This window comes from Poecile atricapillus, chromosome 3 (assembly GCF_030490865.1).
Source record: "Poecile atricapillus isolate bPoeAtr1 chromosome 3, bPoeAtr1.hap1, whole genome shotgun sequence".
Classification (NCBI taxonomy): Eukaryota; Metazoa; Chordata; class Aves; order Passeriformes; family Paridae; genus Poecile; species Poecile atricapillus.
Window position 1 is genome coordinate 111,456,885 of NC_081251.1, and position 24,899 is coordinate 111,481,783.

The 24,899-nt window shown below is 38.5% G+C and overlaps 4 protein-coding genes across 8 annotated transcripts in view; 3 read left to right on the forward strand and 1 right to left on the reverse strand.

The window, feature by feature from the left end:
* The window catches only part of SLX4IP (SLX4 interacting protein), an 83,305-nt gene extending 68,970 nt beyond the window's left edge, over positions 1-14,335 (reverse strand). For all 4 annotated transcript variants that reach the window (XM_058833878.1, XM_058833880.1, XM_058833879.1 and 1 more), the window contains exons 1-3: positions 14,228-14,335; positions 13,303-13,453; positions 10,734-10,782 (exon numbers count right to left, since the gene is read on the reverse strand). In XM_058833878.1, the coding sequence (XP_058689861.1) occupies positions 10,734-10,760 (27 nt within the window). In that variant the 5' untranslated portion in view covers positions 10,761-10,782; positions 13,303-13,453; positions 14,228-14,335. The remainder of the gene's footprint in view (positions 1-10,733; positions 10,783-13,302; positions 13,454-14,227) is intronic.
* A 423-nt stretch (positions 14,336-14,758) lies between these two features.
* LOC131576861 (uncharacterized) lies at positions 14,759-18,082 on the forward strand. 2 transcript variants are annotated; one of them, XM_058833881.1, is made up of 3 exons: positions 14,759-14,896; positions 15,796-16,021; positions 17,654-18,082. In XM_058833881.1, exons 1-2 carry the CDS (start codon positions 14,805-14,807, stop codon positions 15,998-16,000), a joined length of 297 nt encoding a protein of 98 aa, XP_058689864.1. In that variant the 5' UTR covers positions 14,759-14,804; the 3' UTR covers positions 16,001-16,021; positions 17,654-18,082. The 2 variants fall into 2 exon arrangements, with proteins under 2 accessions (XP_058689864.1, XP_058689865.1); XM_058833882.1 differs by having other exon boundaries at positions 14,872-14,966; positions 15,792-16,021.
* Positions 17,701-18,082, forward strand: LOC131576863 (uncharacterized). Its single transcript, XM_058833883.1, has one exon. The coding sequence runs from the start codon at positions 17,701-17,703 to the stop codon at positions 17,848-17,850; it is 150 nt and encodes a 49-aa protein (XP_058689866.1). The 3' UTR covers positions 17,851-18,082.
* MKKS (MKKS centrosomal shuttling protein) lies at positions 18,079-22,618 on the forward strand. The gene is made up of 4 exons (XM_058833876.1): positions 18,079-19,069; positions 19,574-19,749; positions 20,404-20,514; positions 20,978-22,618. The coding sequence occupies exons 1-4, from the start codon at positions 18,079-18,081 to the stop codon at positions 21,416-21,418; spliced, it is 1,719 nt and encodes a 572-aa protein (XP_058689859.1). The 3' UTR covers positions 21,419-22,618.
* Positions 22,619-24,899: the final 2,281 nt, after the last annotated feature.

The window sequence follows — 24,899 nt, forward strand, 5'->3', positions numbered from 1 at the left end:
AATTACTGAGAACACAAGGGAACTAATCTAAACATCTTGAGGGTCACTGAACTGACTTTCAGATGGTTAAATGAGAGCAGTGAGCAAGCCACTCGCTGAGCAGGGCCTAAGCACCAAATCTGTGTGGCAATCCAAAGAGAAAAAGGGGCATTTCAAAACCAAGTATCAATATGATGGCAGCCAGCAGCAACAGCAGAGATAATTTGGATGTGGGCATTACTACAGAGTAGATGCTCTTGGTGAACGAGCTTACCTTCTTAAATACCATTATGTTGCCTTTTCTGAAAGTACCACTTGTACCAAGTTAAAGTCACCAGTATCTCTGTAGATAAAATTTTTGAAGTAGTCTCTCCTTGTAAACTAGTTTTAGATTTGTAGTCCACAGTGAAGATCAAATATTCTATAAGGTTTGAAGACTGTGATCATTGCTGGTATTCCTAACAACCTTGTAACAGTTCAAACACCCCAGCCTACTTACAAATCTGGAAATTACATTTTGCCAGCTTAATTTTCTCTGAATGGAATGTGAATGCTGCCTCATAATGCTACATGAAAACCAGTTACCTCACCTTGTCACAGCACTGGCTACCAACAAGAAAGCTTTAAGTGATTTTCTAGCTGTACAGCTTGAAATACTGTGAGATTCCTTGATGCTTGAAGAAGATAAAAAAGGCAGGTTCTAACAATATCCGAGTACCACTTCACTTCTGAACTTACAATATTTTTATTGTATTCTTTATAATTGGATTTTTCCTTTCCAAAATCTGTATCATAGTTCAAATAAGAATCTACAAAACCAGATTAAATCCCAGCAGTTCCTACATGCTTAATAATGTAAGCCTTTCCAAAATAGCAACAACAAATGAACCATCTCTAATAACCCTACAGAAAATGGCTTCAAATTAGCAAAGAGAGTTTTCTGAACTATGTAGAATATGTTGAGCATTTGTAATTAAATCTCTTTCCAGTTCATAATCAAAAAGTACCCCTAGTTGTACCCTCCAAATATTCTACAAATCAAAATTCCTGCCAATTATCAGGGTGAAGGGATATAGACAAAGACACATTTTCCTTCACATTTTTTTGTCCTTTGAGGTCATCTCTACACACCACCCTGTTTCCACCAAACAATAAAAGCAAAATTAAATATTCAATTCAATTTACTGAAGCACACATAAACTGACATAAACATTTAAAACTAGTGACAAATTCTATCAATTCTCTGAAGAAATCTATTAACCAACGTTGCTCTTTTATTCCACCCATGGCAGCCAATGATTTAATCACCAATGATTGAATCTGCTATTCAGCTACTTTATGTTATGCTCCAAACACTCTGTAGTCACTGTTTGAGATGAGAATATGTTGTTGTTTGATTGCTTTTTTAAATTACGGGTTTCATTTTCAACTTTTGATGTGTCAGGCTTAATCCTATCATCCAAGTTGTTTGTAAATTCCCTGAACCATGGATTGTGACTGTGTCAGTTTAACACCCAGGCAAATGAGAACCAGAGACTTGCAGACAATACCACAGAGGGAATGAATAACTCTTTGTAGGTTTGTTTTCCACTGCTGAAGATTACCTTATTATGGCAGGGCAGCACACTCTGGTCCAGCTCAAATGACTCTCCTTCCTATTTTTATGCAACAGGAATGTCAAAATAAAGAAGGGAAAGTTATATTCTGCATGACCCTACTAACTGTCACATCCTAGGATCTTGGCATTGAACAGATCCTCTTTAATGGCCCAAGAGTTAGCTCTTTCCCAACTCTTTAGTTCAGCAAATATTTTCGGTTCAGATCTATATGTTGCTCTTCTCTCAGCCTCTATCTGTGTGATATAAAGCAGGATAAACCACAGCCATGTATATTTGGTCCATTATGAGCGCTATTAAATCACTGGGATATTCAATGAACAAAGACAATCCTCGGAGTTTACAACAGGGGAATATTGGCTCGAGCTTGAAAGGCTGTATTTAACTATACCTTATATAAACTGTTTTTTCACCAGCTGAGTGGTGTCAGATATGCCAGGCATCGTACTAATTCCTGGAAACTAAGCAGGGACATGCAAAGAGGACCTTGCACACAGAACAGAGCTTAGTTTGGCTTACTTATTGCAAAACTTTTTAGAGTAAAATGAGGATAGTATTATTGAAGTAACTCAGTCATCAGCGGTATGAAAATGCTGAGAAAATGTTCTGTGGCTATGACACATTTTCTTGGGTGGAAACCACTGTGTCACTCTTCCTTATCTCTGTTCTCACTCTCCCTCAAGACTAACAACTGACTATTCTCCAATCAGCTTTGATGCAACATTTTTACAGTGATTCTCCAGCCGAATGCTATCTCATAGTACGTGGCAAGTTACACAGAAAAACGAATAAAATCTCAGTTTTACCAAAGCTTGGAGGTTCAGGATTTCCTGCAAGAGGATCTGTCTGTAAAACACACCTGTAGCAAAAACAGCAAAGAACCCTCAGTGAAGGTCAAAGACAAAAAAGTATAAACCCAAGGACGGCACTTGCCCTTAAGGCTTCACAAATGGACCCTACTTCCCTAGCCAAGTGTACACAGCCAACAAGAAAACATTCAAATCACAGAGGTGAAGATTTTGATTCAAAACGTCAGCACATGAGCTAGATCACAAACTATTTTTTCCTACTTTCCCAAGTGAAAAGCTTTCAGTTAGTTACAAACACTGTTTTGTAGTAAGAAGGCAGAGTTGCCTCTAGTGTAGGCTTCGTTCAAAGCACTGCACTCCTTGAAGCAGGGAAATAAACAAGAGGTGAGCTTCATGTGAAGGGCCAGACACCATGGCCTGGCAAGAGCCGCCTTCACTCACCACATCTCTGTGTGAGTAAATGAACATACACAGCTGATCTGACTCCTATGCAATACAGAAAGGTGTTTATTCTTTCTTTCATTTGGCCAAGCAATGTCACACAAAGGCAGAAGTAGATGGATTCTGTAAAAAACAACACGGCACAACAGCAGAAGGGCCCCAATACAGACACACTGCACCAAAGTTGTGTTCTGCAGTAAGAGTTCTCTTCTGTCAATCAAGAGACCTCTTCACTCCATTTTGGGGCTTGTATTTCAAAGGGATTTTTAATGTTATTACTTAATTTCTTTATTAAATCTGCAACACTTTGTCTTTCCATTACGAGGCTGCTTGTGGTAATGAAAATGGTAGAGAGGTATTCAGGATAAAAACAAACACCACCACACAAACAAGCCATGACTTTTCACATGTAATTTGTTGACAAAGTTTATATGATTGATATTAAAACACCTCAGAAACTTATCTTATTTCTACCTTTTTTTTAATATCTAAAGTTAATTTTCAATTTTAATAAAACTATTTTTCAAACTAGACAAGTTTTTGACACAAAATAAATATGTGATGCTCATCAAAGTTTAAAATGAGTCAGGTGGAAAATAAATGAGAAAAAAACCCAAGCAGAAGTGAAATAACTTCTAAAATGTAACCAAAAAAATGTAGGAGTTTGCATGTTAAATTTTAAAGCACAAATAACTTAGTCAACATCTGTTTATATTAGTCATTATTGTAGCAAGTTTCAATCATACACATTTGGAGTAATTTAATATGGTGACTTTCTTAAGCATTGTGTTTCAGAAATATTTCCAGTCAAAAGAAGGAAACCTCTTAACATTAAGACAAAAATCACCAAACTCCTGATCATTTAAGTGTGAATGAGCCAACTCACACTACCCTACATTCAAATTCCTTGTTGAGAGTCTTTTTCTGCCTTATAATATAAAATCATTCATATCCAAGTCTAATGTAACAGGTTTTTTTCATATTTCTATTTTAATTCACCCATCCTTTCACAGTCCCTGGGGAATCCCAAGTCAGCAACACAGATGATATAGTTTTCCTTGTTTCATACTGCAATTAAAATCAATTTATATTTTATTATTTGGCTGTATTACTTTTCCATATTTTTCCAACCTAACATTCTTACACACTGACATTATAGACAAACACAATACATTAAAAACACAGATAAACTGGACTGAGGAAGACCATTTATGGAATAAATTACCGGGTCCTCAGTTAAGCTACGGCATGCTACCAATATACTCCTACAGGCTCTGATCCCAAACCCATTGACTCCAGTGAGGTTTGGGTCAGAGCCACTGCAAAAAGAACTTAATTCAGTATTGATAAAAGAAATCCAAAATGTATAATTTGATTAGAAATCACTCCAAGTAACACTGTGAAGAACACTGGTGACTGCTTCACAGCTCATACAGATTTTAGTTCCTTAAACTATTATTAAAAGAAGTCTGGAATTCCAAGGTTTTGCCAACCACACTGTCACACTTAATTGGGCAGCTGTCAACTGTTAGAAAATAACTGCAGCATCATCTCTTTTAGAAGAACTAGTGTGGGAAGTGAAACACTTCCATGGGAGCTAAACTTTCTGGAGTCATGGTAATGAATCTGTTTTCATCAGGTGACCATGAGTCATCATTTTATCAGCAGTTTAAAGGGTTTTCACAATAGCTGAGCGTCACCGGTGCCCATGCAGAGCCATGACTGCAGCACAGCAGTGAAACAGGGGGCCATGTGCTACAGTACCATTATTTAAGGAAAAGTCTGGCTACTGACTCAAGAAAAATACTGCCAAGTCACGGTTGAGTAAGCGCTGAAGGGAGCACAAAATGTCCCGCAACTGGAACACAAAATGTCCAGAAACGAAGCTTTTATTTGAGAATTGAAACTAAGCAATAATTTTGCTATTAAAAATAGATGCCTTTTAAGGAAGTTGTGAACAAGACGGATGAAACATCAGGAAAGAAGAAAAACATGTTGTCAGTCACTCTTCTCCCCTTTACTCCACAGTCCTGTCAGAATACACTCTTTCATCAAATATTCAGATAAACTCCCACGTACTAGAATCCATCTACATTGTCAAAAGGAGAGGCTACATGAAAAATTATTAAAAAGCATTTTAATAAATCCTCATTATCATAACATCAAGAGTAAAATCTGCATCTCTCCATCATGAAACTGTTTGTACCAGGTACTGCATGAAACATGGATCTCTTTACCTCCCAGCCTACTAACCTCCATCTGAACCCAGTGGAAAGAATTGAAGAATTTCACCTTCAGCGTAAGCTGAAGCCTCTCCCAGGACCTAAAGACACTTGGTGACCCCACGCAGCATCGCTCCTAAGCCCTCATGTTTTGCTGGACTCAGGGAGATTCGAGTCTGTGTCTGAGTTTCCCATCCTTTACTCCTTCAGGGCTGGACACTGGGGTCAAGCAGGCAGCACCACCAGGATCTCCATGAAGCCAAACAGTGGAGGTGTCAAATCTGGTAGTGCTGGTCAGAAATAAAGTACATGGCAAGTGTCATGGAACTTACATCTTTGAATTAATTAGATTTAAAAAAAAAAAATACACATTACTTAGTATGGTGGGTATTTAGAATCCCATATCACTGCCATAGTGCTCACAGTTAGCAAAAAGCCTGATTTTTATGCATAAGTGGCACTTTAAAAACTAACCAGATTTGAATTACCAAAAGAAGTAATGCAAGTTGAATGATCCTTTTATTCCTTATTTGAAGTGATCCCCATGAAAGCAGTATTTCCACTATTGTTGTTTATCCCTCTGGCTTCCTATTCTTTTCTCCTTCTGCTAACACTTTAATCTCTCAGCTCTTCATCCACTCATCATTTCCCTAGGCTTGAAAATTAATCCTCTGAGGTCAGTGAGGAAACTTCCATTGACTCCAGGAGATTTAGAATTATATTGCACACTTAATTTTCCTCCCCCTTCTACCTCCCAACTTCCTCTTTTGTTTCTTCTGGAACTTATTTACTCATCACTTTAGCCATTCCATATCTGGTCCCATGAAATTGGGAATTAAATGGAGCATTAAGAAAGAGAACTAAATAGATGTCCCTCCAGCCATTATTATTGTTTGCACTTCCTATTTTAAATGACATTCCTTCCTGCCCCTTTTTCATCATCTTCTTTAAGACTTCTAAGCCCTATTAGACAAGTATCCTATTTTATCCATTTATACAGAAACAAATATGACAGCTGAGTGAAGTGCAATGCTACTTGTTAATACCAATTGCAACCACCTGTATTTCCAGCTGTTCAGAGAAATACTACTTCAGGAGAGATCCATCTCTAGAAAACCACTATTTAATGGTTAACATAACTATTTCTTAATTTTTAAAGACCCAAACAGCAAATATAATAACACACAATACATGTAAAATACATGTAAAACTCAACAACCCTTATGTTTGGAGAACACTGGTACCTTGAGTTTAGATTTAGAATACTTTAGAAAATTCTATTTAAATCACAGAAATCTAATCTTAGTATGTTTCTATTGAAACTGAAGTGAATGAGTACTCCAACAACAGGAATTTCACATACAAAATGTCTTCACTTTGAAGTGAAGGGGAAAAGACATTAACATCAGAAATACAGTATTTATTGGTTAATTTGACTAGGTACTCTCTAAAAAAAAACCTAATTCTCAAACCAAAACTCAGAATGCTAACACACTCACAACTATGTACACAAAAAAGCAGCTGTTGAATCAGTCTCATAACTCTGAGCAGTCACAATATATATTTACTTTAAACACAAACAGCATTCCTTATCCTTGCTCTCCACTTGAGAGCACTGCACTCAAGTATCTGTGGACTTAATAAAGCAGTAAACACATCTGTTATTCTTTATCACTCGCTATATGGGAGCAGAGATAAATAAAATCAGATAGAAAAACCGACTCATCTCCATAGTTTTTTTTTCTCTCCAAACAACTCCCAAGAAGAACACATAATTTCCTCACAAAGTATTATGGTTTAACTATATATTTGAGGAGTATTGATCAGCTAACTCAATGGACACATTTCACAGAAATGTGAACTTTAATCTGTCAGGCCCTCTGAGATGTCACCTAAGAATCATCCAGAAGGGCACAATTGGTGAAGAAATCTTTGCCAATGCACTGTCACTATTATATTTCAACTGGCAGCTAAAAAAAGAAAGCGTCGGAAATAACAAAATATACTTCAAAATAAATTCTCATCTGTTATTCCACACCCAGGTCAATCCACAGGTGTGTGAGCAGACCCTAAAATGACCCAGCCAGGGCTGTCAGTCCATACTGGGACACTGTGTGACAGGAACATGGCTTTCCATCTCCTTCTACCTGCTGCTCCAGCCTATAATCAATTTTCTTGCTACACATTCTTTCATGGAGTACTCCTAAGATTCAAAGGACAGATGTTAGGATGCCTTTCGTTATAAGTCAGTATCTTAATGATTACATTAAGATATCAATGTAAAAAAATAAAGTACACAAACTGATCATATTACAATCCCAATGTCATTTTTCTGTCTAATGATATCCAGTATTTCCATCTTTGTTCCCAATATAAAACAAAAAGCTGTGCTTACTGTTTCAAATGTACTTGCCACTTAAAGAAAGCAAAAAATTAGTAGGAAGGATCAAAAAAGTTACATATGTGTCCAGCATGTAATAATTTAAATTGGTAACAAGGAGTAACAATGATGAAAAATCAATTGCAGAGTGAGCTGCATGAACAGAGGGAACACGAAAACTACAATTATTTTAATCTAAGGCCTAAGAATCTGAGACAGAACAGTGCTCCAAGTAGAAAACAAAGTAAAAAAAGCTTCCCTTGGAGCTGAGCTATTGAAATGTAGTAACAAGTTACTCTTCCGTCTTTGGCAAATGAACGAATTGCAGAAAACAGTAAATGATTTTTTTTCTATTGCAGCCATAAAAATTACTATATTTAGTTCTGCAGTTTGGCATGAATAAAGTCGATTAACACAATTCTGGAAGAGAAATTCTTTATACTTTTTCCAACGTTTTAAACAAGGCCCTAGTGATATTATTTTTGAAATCCATATAGAGTTCAAGATTTTGCTTTAAGCCTTACCAATTAATGTTAAGATTTATTTCTCTGAACAGCAGTAAACTATCTTAGCAACACACAGAGATTCATTAAGTTCATATGCTGGGGGTATTTTACTACGCAATGCTGTATGAAGTATCAATATAAAATAAAATAGAAAATTGATGATCAAATTAACTTGCATAAAATATTATCTATTGCAAATCACAAGACCGTATCATCCAGCTGCTTGGTGGTGAAGCAAGTGTGTTTAGAACCTAAGTGTAGTTCCTGTATTAAGGTTTAAAGCTATTTTACTGCATCAATTAGTTTATTTCAATCCCTTTTAATTGCCCATAAAGCCAAGCTTATGATCGCCTCTCAAAAACAGACCAATTGCTCCCTCCACTGGAAGAAACCGACCATTACACCAGGGTGCAGAGATCCGCAAATAAAACGCACATTAATAAGAAGCGAAGTTAAATCAGAGGTTTCCACTTAATTACTTGATAGTCGGCTAAGATTTGACAGACTGATAACCTGAACCTTTTCTCTTATCAGAAAGATTCACATACACAGTTTTACAAAATCTAAAAGCTTAGAAGTAGAGAATGTAGAAGAAGAGGAAAGGCACCTGAAACATGGAATTACGAAATCACAGATGCACTGACCAGTCACTGTGGTTTGGGTTAAAAAGGACCTTAGAAACCATCTCTCCTCCAGTTCTAATGTCCTTCACCTTCCACTAGGCCAGGCCAGACTGGATGGGGCTCTGAGTGGCCTTAAACACTTCAAGGGATGGAGCACCCACAACTTCTCTTGCCTACCTGTTCCAGTGTATCACCACCCTCATAAGGAAGAATTTCTTCCTAATACCTTATCTAAACCTATTCTCCTTCAGTTTAAAGCCACTCCCCCTTTTCCTGTCACTACATGCTCTAGTAAGTAGCCCCTCTCCACCTTTCTTTTAGGCTCCTTTCAGGTACTGGAATTAGGTCACAATTAGGTCACCTTCTCCAGGCTGAACAATCCCAATTCTCTGAGCCTTTTCTCACAGGAGAGGGGCTCCATCCCTCTATCATCCTCATGTCCCACCTGTGGACCTGCTCCAGCACATCTGTCCTGAACGTTTTCAGACTCAGTAAAATGCTCCCATCAATTTTAAACACAAGGAATCTAAAATAAAGAGTACTGCACTCCACCTGCAGAGACAAGCAGGAATAGTTTTTAATGGAGAATCTTCTGCATGGGGATCTTCCTTGCAAAACTTATGTGAAAGCTGAAAAGTCTTAGAAAATATTCATGTGAAGTACAAATCCAGTGAATTTAAAGAAGCAAAACTTGACATACAAAATCCCATGTTAATGTGAATTTGTGCACAAAGTGAATTTCAATCAGGCCAAAGTAAAGTTAATTTTTAGCATTTGGTACCTGCAAAAACTTACTCTCATTTCTCAAATACTCTAAGAAAGAAAAAGTTGTATTTCATTAGCTAAATATCATAATAAATAATAATAAATAAATAATAAACATCAGCGTTATCTGTGATACTGCTTACCTACAGACATCCTTAGTGAGAACCTAGCCCTTGCTCAAGGAGTCAGGGCTAAACTTGGTGATTGCAAGGTCCCTGCTGAATGCCAGTAACACATCCTTGCTGAATAATGAAGCTGTAATGATGCAGGTCAGAAACCAAATGTCTTCAGGCTCTTTATTGAGTCAAGACATCCCAACTCACTTACATAAATATTGATTATATCAAGAGTTCCCTGCTGATAAAAGCAATGCCTTCAGCCTCAGCTCCTGTTGTTATCCACATCAGTGGTGCACAGACTCAGAAGCATCAGCTAAAATGTGCTCAAAATCAAAGATATTTCTCCTGTAAGTCCCTCTATCAACTCAGCAGCACTGAATAATATGATACTGTTAACTGAAGGTTTACAATCCTGTTAAACAGTAGAAATATAAAGCAAACATCCCACTAAACGACAGAAGTTTTCCTTGGAAAAGAACACATAACACACAAAAATTAAGTGCTTGGTCTTCTCATTAAACAGGTTGGTTACCCACAAAACCAAGCTTCAACAGCTTTCACAGCCTGATCACTTAGGAAGGATTTTCTAGCTGCCCTCCAAAAAATTCCAAGCATACCCACAGAAGAAATATCTGTTGTGTTAATGAAAATTCCTGGAAAAACACTTCCAAGAGAATATGTTGTGCTACTCACAATTCAGTTCATTTATTGATTAGCTTTTGTGGTTACAGTAGTAGAATTGTGAAGTACTACGTTTATTACAGCATGTTTTGAAAAGCTTTGCTCTTCAGCACATAACCAAAAGTCTGGGACTGTTTGCAAAACTAACTTCAATGGCATTTTACTGCACATGAAACAACCAATCCCTGAAAATGGAAAAAGAGGCAAAAAAAGAGACAAAACAAACAGTTTAAGAACTTTGCTACACCTTAAACCAGGAACCCTTAGACCTGGGAAGTACATAAATCATATTACAAGATTACAGTAAGAAAAGAATCCACACAAAATTTTACTTCATGTAGTAAATTGTGTTTTGCTGAGAATTCATGCAGTTTCTAATTCTCACTGTACAACTAATCACTTTTAGTTACAGCATTTTAATTCTCAGCTGACCCCAGACACACTCTATCATGACACAGCAGCAATTCCAAGTTTGCTTCCAGAGGGAGAGAAAAGCTCAAAGTATGCTACTGTGACCAGAAGCCTGAAGAATGCACTTCTAGTATCAACAGTATTGCACACTTTTTTTTTTAAGCTATGACATTCTACTTACCTTAATGACAAATTTGTTGGATGCCATGATAGATCAGCGTAAGCTGGTCCTATAAAAATACCAATTAAAAGTGATCAGCACTGGAGAAACACTCAGATCTCTACAGCAATCGAGAAGGAATTTCACACCTGTGGTTCATTCCTTCATGACTACTATTCTTCAAACCCTACACTCTGCTTTTGAAAAACAAGGAAAACTCTTACTTAAAGGAAAATTACTTAGCTACCTGTGTTGGTTTCTTTCAGTGAAACTCATAATTGCCCAGACACTTTCCATCTAACATCGGAAATACAAAGCTAGAACTCTTTCAACTATAAGAAACTATAGCTTTTGGCTCTTTTGGTATCTATTTATACATATACATTATATATATATTTAGAATTTTATACTACACACATGAAGCAACATAACCTGAGTCTTACAGTGGTTGCACAAAAGTAAAGTGAACTTTGGACATCCTCCTCTCTTGCTTACCCCAAACAGGACCTAAATCACTTCATTTGGGATCCTGAGTGATGTACATGGAGCTGCACAGCCCCTGGCTCTGCCTCAGACCATTCCATGTACCTCAGGAAGTGTTAATTGGCACTAAGAGTTGAAAACTCCCTGAGCTCAAGAAAAAACCCTCAATTTATTGCTAAGGTTTTTTTCCAAACTGACAATTACAGTCACAGACTGAAGCTAGCTGGGAAGGTTATCATCCTCTACATAAACAAGAACCAAAAACTGACTTATCAAAAAAGGGGAAAATCAGGTTAAACTCATCAAAGTCTTTCCAGCTAACTGCACAGTGTCGGGATTCAGGAGGGACATGCAATGGGCCCTATGGTACCAAATTAATAGCTACAAAAAACAGGACTACAAAAACTAAGATACATTCTATTTTCACACAGGAAAGAGAGAGCCAACAGACAACAAACAGACTTGGACCAGTCAGAAAACCAGGTGAAGCAGTCTCAGTAAAGTGGCAGGAGGTAGAGTATCCAAACAATACAGTTCAAGCTTCAAAATAAAGCAAATCAGTAGCTATTGTCTGCAATTAATGAAGTGCAACAGAAACCACACAGAGAACAGAGCTGCCTTGTATAATCTAAAGTTTCCTAAAGGATTAGTCTCTTTAAATGGACAAATCTAGTAAATTTTGTAGGAGATGGTATAGGAAAATACTAAAAATTGAGGAATGTGTACACTTTGCCATTGTATACTTCAAGATATTGTTAAGTACCACAATAGAGCTGTCAAAATTTCAGGACAAAAGACAGGCTGGGGATAGGTGTTTCCATCATGAACTACATTTCAAAATGCAGTCATTATCACTATTTAATTTCAAAAAAGTGCAAAACAAGATAAACACACACTTCACAACTACACAGCATAGTACAGATTATTTTAATCTTGAGATTCTTAACAGTCCTGCACAGAGAAGCTACAATACCATCATGCCTTGTGCCATGCCACTGTCATTCTCCCTTGCACCAAACAGCCCTGGAAACTTCTCCATTTTATCAGATTAAATCCTGTCAGCTTTACTGATGGCAATTTTGAGAAACACAATGCAAGGAACAGAGCTCTGGACCACTTGACACATCCAGGTTCAATTCAGTCACGTAGTAAATTCAGCTGAACTTATCCTGGCATCACTGATTTCTTTCTGGTAACAATTTACTTTCCAGAGTAGTACTGTTGCAACACGTCTGCTACTACTTATGTGAAAATTGCTGGCAGGCAGAAATCCCCTCCAAATACAATTTACAAAATAATAGAAGAAAAACATAAAAAGGAAAAGGATGCACAAGAAAAGTTAGCTTTGGTTCAGTTTGCTCTTCCTGGGAGTAAGCTGACTTTGGGAGTTTGCCAACTACCCCATTCTTTGCACTGACCACAAAGATAAGACAAAGGAAATACAGCAGACAGACAAAATGTAAGCAAATCCACAGAAAACAAAAAGGAAAATATTTTATGTGTGAACCATCAGGGAAATCACTAAAGTGACACAGGTGAAAAAATACTCCATACTAAGACATCAGAAGATGAGAAAAAATACTCATCAACTGTTCAAGAAAAAAAACTAGCCCCAAAAAAATAACCCTCAAAATACTTTGCTATTTCCTGTGTTTAAAAAAACCAAACACCAAAAACACAGATCTGTTACAACTGTTTCTGTTTGACGGTAAGATTCTGTCTCACAGAATGCTTTTTCTGTTGCACACCTCTAAAGTAAACTCTGCATAAGAATATACAAAGACAAGCAAATATGGCACAAAAACCCCTCACTAAACTATACACACACACACACATATATATGTATAGATATGTCCTGATGTGGGATGTATAGCATTCCAAGACCTAAAATGTTGACACAACCTGTGCACAAAGACATGATTTAGAATTAAATATATAGGTTGTCCGTGGCTAGAGTGAGACGCACTTAGAAAATAATGTGGCAGAATATTTTTCTTTCCTAAATTTGAGTCAAACAGAGCAGTGTATATTCAGGAGAAGCCAGAAAACATGGTCACCCAGAGAGCAAGCTCAGGCGTCCTCTGCCAGCTGATGAACAGCATCTTACCTTAACGAAGCAGCTTCCTGTAGTGAGGAAATGCAGAACTTGGGAGGGATGAGGAACTGAATACTCCTGGCACACTCTTGGAGATACAGCAGCAAACTTCACCCACTGCCCATTGCCAGGTGCCTTTAGCACTTGTGGGGAGAGGGGACACCTGAAAACAGCAAACAAACAAACACTGATTAAGGAACTCTGTAGGGTATGTTGATATTAACCATTTTTGTAGTTCAAAATGAACTATCACAACCTACAAGAGGAGTTTTCTGAACTTTCCTGTCCAGCACTTGTCAGTTTCTGGGAGTGGATCCTAAGCTTGGGATGAGCAGCGCAAGGCTCAGCTACTTACACATCCAGTAAAGCATCTCTAGCTCTGAAAAGACACACCACAATTTTTCCATTTGCCATTCATGATTTCTATGTACACTGTTGCTAGTTACTCCACTGAACCCTTAAAAAATACTCTTCCAGCCAGTCAGCACCTTTTCTCCTCATTGTTATTTGCACTCCTTCATTCATAAACTGCCCATTCACCTTTAAGGCTCAACAATTCAGTTTCAAAAACATGACCCAGTCACCACAGAACTGCCTAGAACTAGAGGGACGAGAAGTTCTGAGGAGCATCAGAGGGCCATCACAAACAGGTACTGTTACTTTTTACCTTTCGTGGGACAGCTGAAAGCAATTAACAATGAAAAATTACTATACAATTTAAAAGGTTATATTCCTTTCTGCATGGACATCAGGCATTAAATTCTTGTCTTTTGGGTACAGTCATAAATTCTGCAAGCATAAACACAATTGAAAACAAGTCCGTTCATTAACATATGAATATAGAACAAGATATTCTTGACAGCGACTGCAGGAGTAGAGAGAAGAGTGAACATAGGAGTAGTATTACTGTATTCACAGGAGTATTTCTTGTACTTACAAGAGTGAATACAGGAAAAGGGAATACAGGACAGCAGAAGAGCTAAGAAAAAGCGGAGGTCAGGGAACAAAGTTATTTGAATTTGTTTTGGCCGGGGCACTTCAGCCCGCCCACAGGAAGTCTCAGACAGCTGGTATAAGGCGGAGGGGCTGCAGTAGCAGATATGCAAGGAAGAAAAATCAGAGGTAGACAGATACATATGTACACACATATTTTTAAGCCTGGACAGTGCCTGGCCAGACTAGACAGGGGTGAGGAACGGGACAGAGAGGCTGAGGCAGCGGATGAGATTCGGTGGAAGCCGAGCAGCACCGCCGCCAGAGCCCCGGCTCTCAGAGCATCCCCTCAGAGATTTAAGCGAGGAGAAAAGAGGGGCTGGAGCCCTGGGGGCAGCCGCAAGAGCCGAGCGGCACAAAGCGGCCATACCCTCCCCACGACGCGCCCGCCCCCCGCCGCTCCTCTGCCCTACCCAAAATGGCCGCGCCCGTCGCCGCCGCCCGCCCCGCGCTGCCCGCACGCAAAATGGCCGCCAGCGACCGGGGCGGGCCCGGGCTGCGAGTGACGCTGCGCTCGGCTAATGGCGGGAGCGGAGGGGCGGCACGTCCGGGGTCGTGCTTCTTCCGCTCCTTCTTCTTCCTGCTGGGGCGCGTTTGAATGTGTAGGGGCCGGGTGAGTTTTCGCCGCCCCGCTAGCACCTTCCTCGCTCGCTCCCTCCCTCCCGGCGGGGTAGAAGCCTCAGGTGCGCCGTGCCCGTGGTCTGTGCCCGAGGGAGGCGCTGCCCCCCTCAGCCTCCCGCGCTTCAAGGTCGCCGGGTCGCGGTGAAGGAGGAGGAGCGGGTTGTGAGGGCTCCATAGCATGGTGGAGGGGTGGTTGGTAGGGTGGGTTGCACCTGTTAGCGGCATGGGTGGTGTAGGAGCATTTCCTCTCCGAGTTACAGCTTTGTAGCCGCTCAAACCAGTGAGGTATTTTGGTGTAAAACCCGAGTAAACGCGCGAAATCCCATGGAAGTTTTTACCAGGTTCTTATTATATAAGAATTAGTTTATTATTCTCTTTGTAATGGTGCCGCTTCTGAGTACCATAAGGTGGTCAGGCAAAGCTGCACAAAGGTAAAGTGGTTTCAGAGGCATCGCACCTTGCTTTGTCTGCAATTTAAAAGTTCTGTATTCCTTTACAGAGTGTTGTATTCCCTTAGAAACTCAGCAACTCATTGAATTTTATTAGCTCTAGGGGGGAAGGTGTATTTTGAACCTGCTTTTGGGCTTCAGATATTTACCATCTGAGCAGTAGTGCTTGTAATTAGATAAAGCTTTGTTGTGTTTAAGATTTAGCATGCCAAAGCTCGAAGCAAATTGCAGCAATTAACATTTCAAAACGTCTGAATTGAGGTTATTTTTATTTTTTTAGATTCACAAAGTAAGGCTTTTTGTTTAGTGTTTTAGTCATCTGCTCCACTGCAATTAAAGGTATTAACATTCAGCTTCATCTGTTCAGTGTTGTTACTATAGAGTAAAAACAAAAGTATTTCTAGAATATGTTTAAAATAATAAATTATCTTTACCTAGGTAGATGCCAGTGTGCAATGGGTCTTAAAACCTTCTGGAAGGACAACAAAGTTCTGATTGTTATGGGAACTAGCCTGGGGCTAGTGCACTGGGGCTGGTATTACCTGAAGTCCAGTCCTATTTTCCAAGTGAAGACAGAGGATTTTGTTCCAGAACCTGGGATTGTGGCAATCATGATGCAAAGAGATCGCAAAAATAAAGAAAAATAGTATTAGTACTTTGATTTTTGGGTAAGTTTCCTAATTAGTTGGATCTGTGTCATTGAGGGAGAAGATGAATTAATTGAGAGTTTTCAAACAGATACAGCCTTGGTGTTCTAACTTTAGTCTTTCAGAGTTTTATTCTTCTTTGCAACTGAGTTAATTTTTTTGTACCTACTTGGACCCAAAAAGTGCATCGTAAATCTCAAAAAAAGTTTACTTTTTACTGCTAAATCCCAAATGGTGGGAACAATTAAGTGAGGGTATTATACTTCTTAAAGGTATTTTAAAACAAGCTCCAATAACTTCGAGACAGCAATAAAGCTCTTGTGGCTGGATCTATAACAGTGTCCTTTCAAGCTTAAAACTGTCCAGAAATAATTGTGACTGTATATAGTAAGATATTCCATGTTGGTGGGGATGGTGATTACAGTAGAGAATGAAACTAAATGAAGTACAAGTGTAAATACTGTAGAGTTTACATAGAAACATAAATAAACATTGATTTTTGTTTTACTGTTTTAAGAACTGAAAGACTTTGTGGGCATCTTGATTTAAGAAACCTTTGTTTGAGCCAGATTTCTTAAATTTGTTTGAACATTAAAAGCTGTTGTTTCTCTTGCCTGGCAAGCACTGCTGACTAGTTGAGTTCTTTCGTTCTTGAGTAAAGTCAGGTGGCTATCACTGTAGTTTTGATACTTCAGTGCAATTCAGTGACATTTATGGTAGCCTGCTACTTATAAACCTTCTGGTAACAGTATAAACCAGTGGTCAGAATTGAAGTTATGATTAAACAGGTATAATTGATGTACTCTCTGTATTTGTAGTAAAATCATATTAGTAGATTTTCTCAGTTAAAAAGCATTATAGAATGTATAGGCCAATTGAGGTTTGACAAGGCCCAGCGCCGTGTCCTGCACTTGGGTCACAACCCCATGCTGAGCTACAGGGAAGAGTGGCTGGAGAGATTCCTGGGAATGCTGGTGACAGCAGCTAGACACAAGCCATCATGTGCCCAGGTAGCCAAGGGAATGCTGGCCCAGACCAACAGTGGTGTGGCCAGCAGGACCAGGACAGTGATTGTCCCCTGTGCTGGGCACTGGTGAGGGGCACCACCCTTCAAAGAGGACATGGAGGTGCAGAATGAGTCCCAAGAAGGGCAGTGTCCTGTGAGGAGTGGGTGAGAGAGCTGGGGGTCTCCAGGCTGGAGGAAGGAAGGCTCAGAGCAACCCCATTGCTCTCTACAAGCACCTGGAGAGGGAGGCTGCAGCAGGTGAGGCTCATTCTCTTCTCCGAAGTAACAAGTGCTAGGACAGGAGGAAACAGCCTCAGGTTGTACCAGGGGAGGTTTAGATTGGTTATTAGGAAAACTCTTCACAGGAAGGGTTGTCAAGCACTGGCACAGGCTGCCCAGGGAGGTAGCTGAGTCACCATTCCTGGAGGTGTTTAGTGGATTGCATAGATGTGGCACTTGGGGACATGGTTCAGTGATGGCTTGGCAGCACTGAGGTAACAGCAAGACTCAAAAGATCTTTTCCAACCTAAATTATTTTTTGATGCAGTATTTGTCTTTCTGTGGCTTTTTTGGTGAAAACTAAAATAGGTCAAGCTATGCCATATTTTCATAAGATTATTCTAATATCTTTCTGATTTTTATTGTAGGTATTACTAAGCTTGAAGGTTTTCATCTGTGACTGTTGCCAGAAAAGATGAAGAAAACTACCTGGAGTAGAAAGAACTTTCTGCTTGTAGCAGGACTGTCACTTATAGGTGTCCATTTAGGAAGCATGGTTGTAAACTTTGTTGCAAAAAAGTCTGCTCAATCTCATTCAGAAGCTAAAAGAGATGGTCAGGAATGAAATAGCTTCCTGCTGTCACTATCAGTTTTGCAACATGATTTAAGCCTCGTTTTAAGAGAGCTGTGATGAGTAGTTTCAGGAATGTTATACACACTGTTTTGCAGTGAAAATAATAATCCTTACCTGCGAAGAATTAAAATGTACTGCTCTTAAAATTTCAAAGTGCAATGAATTGTAGTTCCAAGTAAAAATGAAATGTTTTCCCAGAATTAAAATCTTGCCTTCAAAATGTCTCGCCTTGAAGCTAAAAAGCCTCCGTTATTTATTAGTGAGCCTTTAACTGGAGATGCAGTGAGTCAGTCACTGTCTCTGCTGAGTGGAATATTAAAATCTTCCTACGGTCCTGCTGGTCGACTCAAACAGCTCCACAATGGTGTGGGGGGCTGTGTTTGTACCACTTCCCAGTCCTCAGCCCTCCTGGGGCACCTTTCCGTCAGCCAGCCCGTGCTGCGTGTCCTGACAGCCTCTGTACGGAACCACGTGTCACGTTTCAGTGACTGTGGCTTATTCACTGCCATTCTTTGCTGTGGCTTCATTGAAAATTTCAGGAGCCTGAATGTTGCACCTTTTACTGTCATTAAAATAAGCAAGCATCTTCTGAGTTTGTGTATGGACCACCTGAAATCTGAGGCTTGTGGTTGCCGGGTATCTGTGGATTTTAGCAGTGTTGAGACTCTTGTTTGTTTGGTACGTAGCATTTTAACAAGCAAACCTGCTTGCATGCTTAATAAAACTGAAGTTGATCATCTCACCTCACTGGTTTTAAAGGCTTTTATATTTACTGTTCCATGTCATGTTGGGACTAATGCTGTTTTAGGGAAGTGTGTGATAATACCTGTGAAAGGTAGAAGAGTTGTGGATTCTACAGTTCTTCCTGGACTGCTGATAGAAACACCAGAAATCCAGTTGGAAAAACCACTTGCTGTCAAAAGGACTGGTTCAGACATGATCAAGATTGCACTTTTCAGTGTGTCCATGTCGGGTGATGGCTTTAACCCTGAGGAAGGAACTATAGCAGTCCAGCACGGAGTTTCTCTGGAAGTGTCAGAGCTGAATCAGTTGCTTAATGTGGGGAAGCAGCTGGTTAAGGATGAGGTGGGCCTTGTAGTGTGCCAGAAAGTGATGCATCCCTCCTTGAAGCAGTACCTGAAAGAGAATGGTGTCATGGCTGTGGACAGGGCTGGGCTGTCTCTGATGGAGCCCCTGGGCCGCATGACAGGTAACAGGCCAGTTCTCTGCTCTAAACCATTGTCCTGGAGTTTTCACTGGGAGGTGAACATTACCTGGGGTGGTATCATTGCACAGCCAGGAGCCTCTTATTTCCCTCTGTATCCTACCTTAGCAGCTGAGCAAGAGTTGTTCTTTTCTAGTCTGAAAACCATTTTTCAAGGTGAGAGTGGTCTTCTACAGGCCCTGATGGTGGCATACAACAGGTGTTATTACTGCTTGCTGCAGGAGGGATATCCAGTTCCAGTAACTGTTTATTTTCAAACTCTGATTCAAGGCAAATGAAACTTACTTTTTTTTATCTCAAACTGCCACCAAGTCTTGCACTCTAAATGTGTTGGTTTCTATGATTCCCTGTGTGAATTGGAATGTCAGGCATTGAACAATGTATATAAGTTAAAAACCCAAGAGGAATAAAGTTTCTGCTGTATGAAATACATCACAGCTAGCTGTTCTGATGGTACCACATACTGTTCTCTCCTTTTTTAATTGACAGGTTCACAGCCTATAGCTTCCATACATTCATTGTCTCCTGGTTGTTATGGCAGTTTGAAAGATTTGCGCATTGAGGGGTTTGCTTCAAAGCATTTTCTACATCTAATTCCTGAGGACACAGTTATCTGCAGCCTTATACTCTGTAACAGAAGTGAAACAGCGTGGGATGAGTTGAAGGTAGGCAAATTCTCTTTATATCTTTCCTTGGAAGGTCACATTTTTAATGGAAAAATAAAATACTGAGAAATATTAAGTACATTGTGTTTAGAAACATAATTTTTTCAGTACATAAATTGTTTCCAGAATTTCAAAATCCTTGTCATGTTCATTTAGTGCCTCTGTTTTAATACAGGAAGTTGTTTTGTTGTTTGTTACAAAGCTACATATTTGTACTTTTTACTTCAGGCCAGTGCTGGCTAAATATTTTCATTTTCATTACTTGGTCTATGAGAACATAAAAATCAAAACTGCGTAGCAAAAAGCCAGCAGCAACACATACAATGATAGTCAAGCATTGTTTTACATTGAATAGTTGGTCTGGAAGCGTCACTGATACTGATTGATTTTTTATATATAGCCCTGTTTTGAAAAAAGAAGGATTAAAATTCAGCTTTTTATTTCTGCCTTTCCATCGTGTGGAAAAATAAAGACAATTTCTCATTAAGTGAACATGGTCTTGGAAATCCCTCAGCGGCTTTTATATCCGCATGTAATTCAAGTTTATGGAATCTGTACCAGAAACTAGTGAAAATTTTATTCCAGTGTTTTTTTCAATGGGGACAAATCCCATTAATTGTGGTATGTCTAACAAGAATTTCATATGATTTTCAGCGTGTCTGTGAAACTGCGGAACACGTGTTACAGTTAACAGTGAAGGAACCTTTGGCATTATTAGGAGGGGGCTGTACAGAAACTCACCTGGCTTCATACATAAGACACAAGGTACATAAGACATAAAGGTTTTAAAGATGCTTAATATACTTAAGAAACAAGAATTTATGTAGAATCACTGCAATATTTAAAGCACTTGTCTCTTTCTACATTAATGTGGCATTTTTGCTACTAATGCAAAATAAAGGAGTCTATTTGAAGCACTCAGTTTTAATTATATCTTTTGAACTCAATGCTATATTTGTAGTTGTTGATCTTTCTTTAGGTATCTATTATAGTAATTGTATGTTTTTAAGTGTTGAAAATATGTAGAGTTTTATATTGAAAGATGATAATGCAGAACTCTGCTTTGACTCTTTCCTATTGTGGGATAATCATGACTTAAACATTTTTTAGTTAGAACTGAACCATCTGCTTTGGGGGGAAAAAAAAGCAGCCGTGTGATACATGTTTAAAATTATTTCTGTAAAACAGAGTTCTAACTTTGCTTTCCTGGTTCTGCTTTCTTTTTTAGAGTTCTAGTCTGCCTGCCAGCACTTTCAAAGACCTAGATTGTTCTCAGACACAATACCAATTGGTTGCTGACGGGTTTTGCCGTTCCCTGGAGTCTGTAGCTCGCTCTCTGAGTCACGATGGTGAAGAAATTCTTACAGACATGGTTTATGGACACTGTTGGTTTGTTCCATCAGGTTCTCCCTGTGTCTCCAAGTGGTCAGATTTAGTTTCAAAATGTGGCTGTGGAATGAATGGTAACACAGAGGACCTCAGCTGGAGGTTTTTGCAATGCCAGTCTGGCTCTCCTTTTATACAGGCCTGCCCTAAAGGGCCCTCAGTAAAGGTTGCTGACCACCTGACTCTCGATTGCTTTGCTGCCAAGTGCAGTGGCCTGCAAGTAGCTCTGGAGACAGCCAACCTGATTTTAGATCTTTCATATATAATTGAAGATCAAAATTAACTCTGATCTTATCTGATTTGTGTTGTATAGCAAGACAACAGTGAACTGAAAGCAGGGTATTGTATAATCTGTTAAGATATTTGAATAGGTTAGAATGTGGACAGCAGACAGAAACTTTAAATTCAACAGTTGGCCATTGAATATTCTTATCATTGTTAATGTACTGTGATCTCAAGCATTTTCAAATGTTCAACCTGTTCCCTCTGCATTAAGGAAAGTTTTGAATGTCATTTAGCTCTGCGGCATCTTCAGAGGAATGGGCAAAATGGATTCACTTGCTGAGAAAACATGTTATGTATTAGAATTTATACAGTCTCAGCAAAAGCATTACACATTCAAAGAGACTTTAATAATGCAGCAGAATTTTATCACTGGTATTTTTAATTATGGGTAAAAAAGGCTTAGCAGATACCTTGAGCCACTTGTTTTTAATTTTGTTCTGAAGTTTTTGTCACTGTATACATATGTGTATGCAGTTTCTATTTAAATGGCTGAAGGATTTTAATTCATATATGTCATTTATTTAACAAGTTATAAAAACTCAACCTGGAGCTCTTAAAGGTAGCAGGTAGGTAATAGAAGATTTGCAAAGAAATGGCAGACTGGGTGGAAAAAACTTTTGTCAAGTGGCCCTTGATTGTCTTCTGTGGAATACAGGGCAGTCTATAATGAAGTTTCTATCATTTTAGCAAAGCTGCAAGAAAGAATGTCCCACTTGCCATTCAATTAACTCTTGGACTGTGCATGGCTTCTTTTAATGAAGTAAAGCTTTAAGCTGCTCAGAATTGTTTTGATCTTTAAATAAGACTGTAGACTGAATGATCAAAACTTTTTCTCATTCTCAGCTTGCATGCAAGATCAAAAAGGGTGTTACAGTTTCTTGCTTAAGCTCATTTTCTTTGCCACTTTCCTTCTCCCTCTTTGTTTTCAGTCACAAGGGACAAATTGTTCATGGTGTGTTTCCAGAAAACATCCGAGTCAGTTGTAGTCTAGTCTGCTTATTTTTTTTCCTGATCTCTTAAGTTTTACTATATTCATTTACTGCATATAAGCAGTAAAATTGTTAATGTATAACTTGGTTTTGAAATATGTAATTAAAGCCAGATCTTTCCAGACCTTTTGTACAAAGTCCTTTTAATTTTAAGAACATAAGTAATCATTTTCTCACTGGGAAAAAAATAAAGAGAGTTATTTAAAGTTCTTTATCTTTTTATGACCTGAAATGATTGTTTCAGTGCTGTAAGGCATCCTTTGGGGACTTGTGTAAGAATGTTAAAGGGTTGAGAATGGAGGCTGCTGAAAGCTGGTTACTAAAAAGGTTGCTTTAATATTTTGATCCTCCCATATGCCATGAACTATATGAAAACATCAGGAATAATGAAGCCAAATGATGGTGCGTATCTTAAGGCACAGAGGAATCTTGGTTATACCTCATCTAATTATGATTCTCCAGCTCAGAGTGCTGAATTACACTATTTTACTTCCTATAATAGCAGCTTGTTAAGCAGTGTGAAAATGTTGAGTTTAGTGACTACAGCTGTGAAGTGAAAATTAAAACAATGTTCAAATAGAAGTAGTTGTGAGTGTTCTTTTGTATTAGTATCTGAAGGTCGAATCACAGGTCTTGAATCAGAGTTAACAATGGTTTTTATTCTCCCCCAAAAAGAAAGTCACAGATTAAAAAAGAAAAAAATAAATTTAATTTTTCATAAGTAGCTAAAAATTCATTTATACCTGAATATACCTAAAGATTTTTTTCATATATAGATAATTTTAATAATAATGAACTTTTGTCTCCTACTGTGACTAAAAAGGATAAATAAGCAGCTTGCTCAGCTGTTTATGGACAATATAGGTTCAGTTCTGAGTTGTAGTCTTGAAGTAGTCTTGAACCTTTAGTGTTTAGTGTTGCCTCATCTTTAAGGGGTGGTGTAGGAGGAGCACAACTTTGGATACTTTTGAAATCCAAGTGAAAAGAATTTTGACTCAATCTAACAGCAAGATAAAGTAACTTCTTTGAACTTTGATGTTTTGTAATAAAATTTGGATGCAAAAATGGTTTGGTTTCCCCCTGTGTTTTAAAGTTGACAGAATGAAATATCCTCAGTTGTAATGCCTCCGAGAAGCCACTATGGTTTTATTCCTGTTCCCCTTGGCATTTGAAGTTCAGTGGGAAAAATTAGCATTATGTAAGTATTAGGAGACAAGTGTTCTCTGATCATGACCTCAGTCATGTCTGATTTCCACAGATTGCTCAGATTAATTTAAACTTTAATAATTCTACTGATAATGCACAAGAGGTACAAACATTCATTTCCAGCCTTCTGAGCTTTGTTTGTACTCCAGGCCTAGAAGGAGAAAAAAAGAAGTGCTGATATTATAATCACTCAGGTCAGCATAAGATGCCAGTGTAATATAGCTGCTCCTCAGTTCAGAATTTTTTTGGTATTTCTGTTCCCATTTGATACTTGAGACTTCAAACTGAAGACCAGAAAATGCTGATTAATTAAGGGATCATTATTTCTATTTATTGTGACTTATTTCAAGCAGATGCACCATTAAATATTACTATTTTAGCATTGGTTAAGAATGAGTAATACCTGTTCTTCATTGATTGTGTTTCTTATCTGTGAATTTGTAGAGTCACTCTGAACCATATCTGAGATAATTTTGTCTATTCTTCTCTCTATAAAATGGGAACAAAGATTTATGGGTGAAGCGTTCTAAGATCCAGATGTAAAGTAAGAAACTACTCGCTGCACAGGAACACAGAGAGATTTTAAAATAACTCAAATACTTGCTAAAATATTAGAGTCATTTCATTAAGGGAACTTTGATCAAAATTTATGTAGACTCCTTTAATTATTTTTTTGGGTAAAACACCACATTTTTTTATATTGAACCTGGATGCGTTTTCTTGTTCTCTGAAGTTCCAGCAACAGTACATCATTGTTGCTACCAGTAATCTGATTTATGGCTTTACATCTTCAGTACACACGCACAGAGAAATGTGACCTTAAAGCTGTGTGCAGGAATGGTTGGAATTCAAGATCAGCAATGTCAGACATGTCAGCAATCCTTACTGCATTGTGTCTTCAGAGTCTGCTCTGCTGTTCAGAGTAGATATTCATATGATGCTAATCCTTGAAGATAGGCTAGAAACAGATTTGTGACTTTGGAAAATCTAACCTTACTATATTGGTAGCATAACACCGGTTTGTTTGTTTAATTTTTTTTAATTTTTTTTTTTTTTTTTAATTCAAGTATTTGGTAGGCTTTGAGTATTGAGTATTTGAGTACCCATTACAGTGTTAGAGCTGTACTAGTTGAGAGTATTGATTGCTGTCAAAGCTTGTAAAGAAAATAGTGCCTGGAATATCACAAGCACAGCAGAGCATGTACAAAACAATTCACCTTACCCAAAACCTCTGCTCCTGAATCTTACTTGTGCTCTTATTTTGCTGTGCTGGTTAGCAAAATG